This window comes from Gavialis gangeticus, unplaced genomic scaffold (genome assembly GCF_001723915.1).
Source record: "Gavialis gangeticus isolate Ggan-Ray unplaced genomic scaffold, GavGan_comp1, whole genome shotgun sequence".
Taxonomy (NCBI): Eukaryota; Metazoa; Chordata; order Crocodylia; family Gavialidae; genus Gavialis; species Gavialis gangeticus.
In genome coordinates, this window is record NW_017729025.1 from 64,919,621 (window position 1) to 64,928,211 (window position 8,591).

The 8,591-nt window shown below is 45.2% G+C and overlaps 1 protein-coding gene across 2 annotated transcripts in view; it reads right to left on the bottom strand.

Annotated features, from left to right (window-relative positions):
- NUBPL (nucleotide binding protein like) overlaps positions 1–8,591 on the bottom strand; it is a 286,398-nt gene that overhangs the window by 236,911 nt on the left and 40,896 nt on the right. For both annotated transcript variants that reach the window (XM_019518913.1, XM_019518914.1), the window contains exon 4: positions 5,455–5,545. In XM_019518913.1, coding sequence (XP_019374458.1) covers positions 5,455–5,545 — 91 coding nt within the window. The remainder of the gene's footprint in view (positions 1–5,454; positions 5,546–8,591) is intronic.

Here is an 8,591-nt window from a genome sequence, read left to right on the forward strand (position 1 = left end):
CATCCAAGTAAAATAATACTGAAAGTCCACTCTCAGTTTTCCAATCTTCCAAATTCTTATTTTCACAACTGAATCAATTTAATAGCAGATAATTTGCCAACACCCTTTTTAAAATTGCAACTTCATTCAAACAAGAATTAAAAGTTCATATGAAATGTTTCTCTTGGCAGAGACTAAGTGGTGTTTCTGAGGAAGTATCAGAACCAAAGATTATAATTCTGTCATCATTCATGCAGATGACATACTGAGCTGATTCTGTCAGTAGCCTTACTTAATATGTCTAGCCCTTAAAATATAAAAATCTATTGTTTTACTTCTGTAAAAACCCTGATTCATTTACACATGTACATTCCATAAAATCCATTTAAAATGAAAAAGAAAGGTCCAACAGTGAGAGCAAATTGCATTATACATGAGTAGGCAAATTGTTAGTGCTTATATTAAGGAGGCCTTTCATTATCTGTTGATCATACTACATTCCTTCCTCTGTATGAAAAGTTCACGCACATCATGCACTTAAGAATAAATCTAGATACAAGCTCTCCACTGTATACAGCAATATACCTAGATTCACTAAAATATTCTTACCAATAAAACTGTAAACATAAAATTGAAGTGGACTTGTTATTAAATGACATTTATTCTACATTCCTGCTCTCCTAGTTTTTCTGAAAAAATTCCTTTTGATACTGCAGTTAAGAGGAAAAGTCACTCACTTGTCACTCCTTAGCAGACTGAGGATACTTAAAAGCAAGTTAACTAGGAGTAGAACTTGCTCCAGAGCAACTGTTGCACAATAATTGTTCGCTTGTCCACAACTGTAAACTAAAATAGAGATCTAAGGCTTTCACTTTCTGAATAGAACTATATTTACTTAAATAAAAAAACAAAGTTTCCCCCCTCTCCCCCATTTAACATGGGGGGGTGGAGAAACCCCTCATCTTAGAATCATGTATGAGGCAGCAGCAGCAGGAAGCTGCTGGGGCTCCAGATCCAGCCCCAATCCAGCCCCAATCCACACCCCCCACCCCCCTTACCTTTGCTCTGGAGCCAGCAGGCTCCATCCTCACTGAAGCCTGGAACATGAAACATGGTCACAGCCCAGCCCTGTAGCAGCAGTGCTGGCTCTGCAGCACTGCTATGGGGCCAGGTTGGAGCTGTGCTCAGTGCCCCAGGATGCAGCGGGGATAGAGACTGCTAGTGCCATAGCAAAGGTAAGTGGGTGGTGGAGGGGCAACCACAGGGTACAAACTTTGGGGGTAAGTACAGACATTCAAAAAGCCAGAGGCTGAATCAATTCAGTCTTTGCAGGTTAGTCTAAACTGTGTAGCTTGAACTGAGAAGCAAGTGAACAGACTTTCGCTTTCGATTCTGGAAATGCAGCCACACACCTGCAGGGGCTCAGGCCAGAAGCTGGGAGGTGCTAGAGCACCCCTCCCAGCCTGCCAGCCACTGCTAAAGGGAAGATAGGAAGCTTCAGGCTTTTCCTCCCTCCCTGCTTAAGCAGAGCGGGCATGGACAAACTCCAGCCTGGGGCCAGCATGCTGAGGCCAGGGAGAGGCAGGCTTTAAATCTCACTTCGTGGCCCACATGGGATGCCAGCTCGGGGCTAGCCACAGGTGGGGAGGGGGCACCCTGCCAGGCTTATGCCATTCCTGGTCTGGGCCTCCATGTTGAAGGAGGAGAGGGGAGTTTAAACCCCATCCCTGGCACACAGGCCCCCGCCAGGCTTTTGTCCCACTGCTCCCTATGGGGAGGGGCAGTCTCTGCCAGGCTCTCCCCACCCCCAGCTGAAAGTGAGGGGCATAGCCACACCCAGGGCCAACAGGCTGGGGGGAGGGGGTTTAAACCCCCTCAATGGCCACACAGAACCCCAGCCTGGATCTACATTGGGGGGAGCGGCTACCACACTTCTCCCTCTGCTCCCCGCTAAAGTGTGGGGAGAGGGAAGCATCTGCCAGGGTTTTCTCCCTCTCTCGTCACTTGAGTGGAGAGCAGCCTATGCCCCAGCCCAGGGGGTGTACATTGAAGCAGGGAGGGAGAGGATTTAAATCCCTTCCCCAGCCCTCATGGGATTTCAGCCAGGGGTCTGATGGGAGGGCAGCCCCTGCCAGGCTTCTGCCTCTCCCCCACTTCCCACTCGAGGGGGTTGTGGGCAGCCCCTGCCAGGCTTTTGCCCCTTCCCTGTTGGAGTGGAGAGTGGGGGTATAGCCACACCCTGACCCCAGGCTAGCATGCTGAAGGAGTGGGGAAAGGGGGTTTAAAGCCCCTGCCATGCCGGCAAAGGACCCCAGCCACGTCTGTCTGGGCAGGGGGCAATGGAGGGGAGATAGCCCCTGCCAGGCTTCTGTTCCCCACTTCCCATTTGAGGGGATGGGGGGAGGTCCCCCACCAGGGTCCCTGCCAGGGTTTTCTCCTCCCCCTCTTCCACCCAGGCATTGCCAGCTGGAATCCAATGCAGCATGGTGGGGAGTTGAAACCCCGCTACCCCAACTTCCTCTGTGTGCCTGGTTGAGGCATGGCCACACCCCAGCTCTCCACTCAAAGGGGAAGGGGCAAAAGCCTGGAATGGGCTGCTCCCCAACCCCCTTAAACAGAGAGTGGGGAAGAGGCAGTAGGGGCTGCCCCCCCATTAGGCCCCTGGCTGGGGCCCCATGGGGGCCAGGGGAGGGATTCAAAGGACTCGAGCAGGGTGCAGGGTGGAATGCTGCAGCCAGCGAAGAAAAGGGAAATGTGGTGCACATACCCCTGAGGGCACACAAGACATCTCTGGGGGGTACACAGGAGAAATATAAAAAATATGCTGATACAGGTATGTGGACAGCTGATAAATCTGGAAGGGGGTATGCAAAAAGAAAAAGTTTGGGAACCTCTGCCCTCTCTCTGAGAGCACAAACTAGAAACATAAAGGAGAATAATTTAAGTTGTACAAACAGTTCTTCATTTTTGAGCATTTGACTTTGGAAACTAAATACTGTTCTTTTACATTTTTTTATAAATATTATACAAAATCATAATGTACCAAATTACCCCCCTCAAAATAAGCTCCTTCATATTCAACATCTGCAATTATAAATGCTCACGTGTATGTTAAAAAATGAACACTATGCAAAACAATGTATTAACTACACAAAGGTAATGGCACTACTAGAAACTGAAAGCATCTTCTACTTCCTTTTTACTATGACTTCCTGTCCACAAGTTTAAAAGTTAACGCTAATACTTCTTGCAAAGCTGCAGCCCATTTTTAAAATGGAACAAGCATATGTTCGCTCTCTGCCCTTGTCCACAGCAATGTGTGTGTAGGCAGTACTGTCAATCTGTCCATTCTTCGATAGGGTCACAGTACTTGGCCATCATTTTAACAACAGGGACTGGTCTGTACATCCAAATATTTTCAACTTTTTCAACTGGGCTTAATGGTGTGTGTAACAAAGTACTTACCAGACGATTTTTATTCGGTCATACTAGCAACTATATATTTGAACCTGGTCTGTGCACTGGAGGAGAGGAGAGACTTCCAAGAAAACTGTTACAGATCTTCAACTAGACAATGGCTTTCAGCAGCTTAAAGCTGCAACAGGTAATCATGGGCACTGTCCTCCCTACTTTCTTCTCTTTCCCCCATACTTCTCTTGCCTGCAGGAAGGCTTCTGATGCAGAAGACAAAAAACTTCCTTTCTCAGCTCTAGATGAGCAAAGAATTCCCCCAGTCTCTCCAAGGAAACGTCAAACAAACCTTGGGAAGACCTTTGAGAAAATTATCAAGGAGCATATCTGCAAGGGCCCAGAAGGGGAGGTAATGCTCAGGGGTAACAAACATAGGTTCAATGAGGGCATGTCCTGCCTGACCAACCTTGTTTCATTTTATGATCAGGTCACGAAGTCCCTGGACAAGGGCGTCAAGGTGGATGTCGTCTTCCTGGACTTTAAGAAGGCCTTTGACACGGTGTCCCACCACATTCTCTTTAAAAAAAATGTTGCGACTGTGGCACTGATGCCTACACATCAGTGGCAAATGGGTGTATAGGCAGATGGGTGTCAAATTGGCTAGATGGTCACACCCAAAGAGTGGTGATGGAAAGGTCATTTTTGACCTGGAGGGATGTGGGCAGTGGAGTCCCCCAGGGACTGGGGCCTGTACTGTTCAACATTTTTATCAGCGATCTGGACGTGGGTGTGGAAAGCACGCTGTCCAAATCTGCTAATGACACTAAGATGTGGGGCGAAGTGGGCACGCTGGAGGGGAGGGACAGAATCCAGCTAGATCTACACAGGTTACAGAGGCGGGCGGACGAGAACAGGATGGAATTCAACACAGACAAGTGCAAGGTGCTGCATCTAGGGAGAAGGAACCAGCAACACACCTATAGGCTGGGGAACACCCTTCTTGTCAACACGGTGGCAGAAAGGGATCTTGGAGTCATTGTGGACTCCAGGATGAACATGAGCTGCCAATGCAAGGAAGTGATCAGTAAGGCTAACCGCACCTTGTCGTACATCCACAGATGCATCACAAGCAGATCCAGGGACGTGATCCTTCCCCTCTATGCGGCACTGGTCAGGCCACAGTTGGAGTACTGAGTCCAGTTCTGGGCACCGCACTTCAAGAGAGATGTGGCTAGCATTGACAGGTTCCAGAGGAGGGCCACTTGCATGGTCAAGGGGCAGTGGGGCAGACACTACAAGGAGAGGCTAAAGGGCCTGAACCTGTTCAGCCTCCACAAGAGAAGGCTGAGAGGGGACCTGGTGACTGTTTATAAACTCACCAGGGAGGACAAGCAAGAACTGGGGGAGGCTCTATTCCCCCGGGCACCATCTTTGGTTACTAGGAATAATGGCCACAAATTGTTAAGAGAAGGTTCAGGCTGGACATCAGGAGACACTACTTCATAGTTAGGGCTGCCAGGCTCTGCAATGGGCTCCCAAGTCAGGTGGTACTCTCTGCTACCTCGGGGGTCCTCAAGAGGAGGCTGGACAGATATTTGGCTGGGGTGATATGACCCTGGCCCCTGTTCCTGCCCGGAGCAGGGGGTTGGACCTGATGATCTGTTTAGGCCCCTTCCGATCCTAAGCACTATGATACTATGAAAGCAAATCTAGTGGCCTGGAGAGTGGCTCAATGAAAAGTAAGAGACAAAGTCAAAGTCAGCTGGATAGCTAAAAGGTGTTTGATATAACCTACCATAATTACATTCCTCCTCTTTCCCAGGCATACTGTTTTGCTATACTGACTTTGACAAGGATTTTTCTTTTTTTCTTTTTTAAAAAGAGAAGGAAAAAGTTGGATATACCAAATCCATTTTTCCATTATTAGTAGTAGTAGTAGTAGTATTGGCCCTTCCATGTCATACTTATATTACAATGGATGATTAGGAAATACTGATTCATTGTGATGAGGTGTGAATACCAAACTAAACATAAAATATCAGAGCAAACATGGCTTCCACTTACGTGAAGTTAATTCTGGATTTCCTTTCAAATTCATCATCCTTGGAATTGAAGGCCCATATACATCTGCATCAAGCAAACCAACTGATTTTGTCTGCAGGAGAACAAAACATATCTGATGGTCAAAACATCTGTCTTGCTTCAAGAAAGGTCTGTCCAGCAGAGATTCAAAGCTCAAATGTAGAAATAAATATAACAAACTGCTTAACAGCCAAAATTTACTTCATACAACTTGGGTAACTGAGTGGTAAGTATGTAATTTCATATTTAATACCCACCATTATTAGAAAACATAAGTAGGACATTACCTTTGTCCCACCAAGGTAATCCCAGAGGTCCATAGTACAATTTTGTTTTTGCATATACCATGCCCACAAATATAACAGGCACCCTATTTTTGCAAGGCCCTAAAAAGAAAAAAAAGTCTTACCATGGAGCATGGTTACATACTGGTTATCCGTCATCTCTGGTGCTTGGGGCCACAGGCTGGGGGCAACATGTTGGGGTGGGGGGCTCGGGCGCTGGGGGGACATGTGCCAGGGCTGGGGGCCACACCTGGCCCTAACCCTGCACAGTGGGACCTAAACTGGCCACAGCAACACAAGGACTGCACAACAGAACCAATCCTACACATTATCCCTGGAGCTTCGTGCCAAGTCTCACCCAGCACACAGCCCTAGAGCCAGTGCAAAGTCCCAGAGTTGATGCACCAGGTCCAACGGCACATGGCCATGGAGCCGTAGTGCAGTTTTCTGCTACAGGCCAACCACATGCATGAGCTTCATCTGGTGCATGGTTGGGGAGGAAGACTTCTCATGGGTCTGAACATCTGGTAGCAGGGGGAGATACAAGGGATGGGGAAGAGCAGCGCAGAATTACCATATACTAAAAGCTCTGTTATCCAGCATGGATGGGGAATGGGGGGTGCCAGTAATCTAAAAATGCTGATTACCTGAGGCAGGGGTTTTCGGCTGGACGCAGAGTGGGGGTGCGAGGTGGCAGTGGTGGAGGGAGAAGAGGCACTAGGATGCTGGAATAGCAAGCAGAAAACAAAGGTGGCAAGGGGGAGGCACAAACAGGGGCCAAGCTGCTTTACCTCTCCACACTACCTGCCTCCACGTTGCCTGCCTCCCTGCAATGGTGTAGGAGATGAATTAAAGATGACCTTCTAATAATGAAATTTTATACATGAAAAATTATAACACATTTTCCATGTACCGAGTCTAGTAATTGGGGAGTTATCTTAAATTCAGCTTCATCTTTGAATCGAGTAAAGTTGGTAATTCTATGGCTCCCAGAGCCACAGTAATTGATACTGCTACTGTTCTTGGTTTTATGTGAGAAAATATGGTAACTATTTCAATAAAACACTTTATTACATTTTTTAAAAAGGATTTGAAAAGCAAAACAGCAATTCCTGTGTCCTCACTGTGAGCTTTCATTTAATTACTCTGCGCGTGCATCTGCAATCTAGTTTCTCACTTGCAAACTGGCTGACAGCTAATTTCCAATCAGAACGGATCTCACTAATTGTGGCTCTCAATGTGGAAGTTTATTGGCAGACATTTGAAAGGTAAAGCTTGAGTTGTACACCCAGGTAGTATGCTGTAAATCAAGGCAACCAAGACTTTTTATTGTTATAACAGTTCAGAAGGATAGCAGTTGTTCATTTTATTCTTTTCCTAAGTCCATAGCATGTAAACCAAGTACATCAAAAAGTACTGTAAATGAAAAATAAAAATGTGTTACTTTTGTTTAGAGAACACAATCATGATTTAAGGTAACTCAATTGGCATCGTAAACTCACCCTAGTGTGTGGCTAGCCAAAATTCTGTTCTCTTTACTTTAACATTTCTAAGTATTTGCAGACTGAGAGTTGGCACAGTATTTGTAATGACACTGATGAAAGCTTTAGATTTCATTTAGAATTTTTTGTTTCTCTATAATTTATAAGATCCTGTGAAAGCTATAAAACGTATTGTAGTTACTCTGATAGATTATTCCACTTCTTGCCTAACATATGAAAGCTGCAATTTAGGAAGATCAGAAAGCCCCAATTTTTTTTTAGATTTCAAAGGGCATCAACAACAGTTTTAGAGGTTCTTTTGTTCTGTGATAAAATGCATGTTTTAACGAATTATAAAGATTCGTGACTCAGTCCTTTTATCCATGTCAGCAGCTAATCGAACCCATCAAAACATCATCTTAGGGCTGTGCCACATAATTACTTCTAAAATCAAAGTAAATATTTGCAGAAGAACCTATTTAAAACCTGACTGACTATTTTAAACCTAACTGACATTTTTTTCTGTTAGGTTTATTTGTACAAACCTTTGTTGTATTTTTTGCAACAAAGTCCACTAATGCCCAGTGATGTACTAGAATGAGCTCTGAGAGTTCCTTCTTACAGTTTAGCCATAATGCTGAAGGAAATGAAGGTTTAAGATGGTTTCCATGGCCTCTGATTGAGTTACACTGCCAAATTATCCCTGCCAAACGTAACTTATTCCTAGGACTCAAAAATACTAATGTACATCAAATGCTGTGTCTGTGCTGCGCATCATGTTCCAAATATAAAAAATAAAAAAGTGTCCTGGGGAAATAATATAATACTCTTTGATCACCACAAGAGTCTTTGGAGTCCCAAATTTCATTCCTCTTTCATACTACAAAACCGCTTGTGGTTCTAAGACAGCATAATACACTTAGGCTATTTTTCTGAATCAAAAAAGAATAATATAACATTTGTTTTGAGATATTTTGCTTCTGTCCTTGGTTATGGACAAAATTAAACATGTTTTGTTTTTCAGAACCAAAAAAAAAAAGCCCCATATGTTCTCCAGGGCTAGGGACAGATATTACACATAAATCAGTTTAAGTGATCAGTGATTTAAACCTGTAACAGAAAAGATATTCAGTGCACATAAACCAGTTTGAAAATGGCCAAAACTGGTTTGAGATAAACCTGGTTGAATGTAGTACCAGACGTCATTCCGGTTTATGCAATGCCTGTCCCAGACCCCTTGCTGATTTAAGTTAAATCAGACTCCCCCAGGATGCCGGCATGCTCTCTGGCTGGAGCTCAGCAAAGACTGCAAGCTTCCCTGCTCCATCCCTTCCTTCCCCCTCCCCATCCCCAT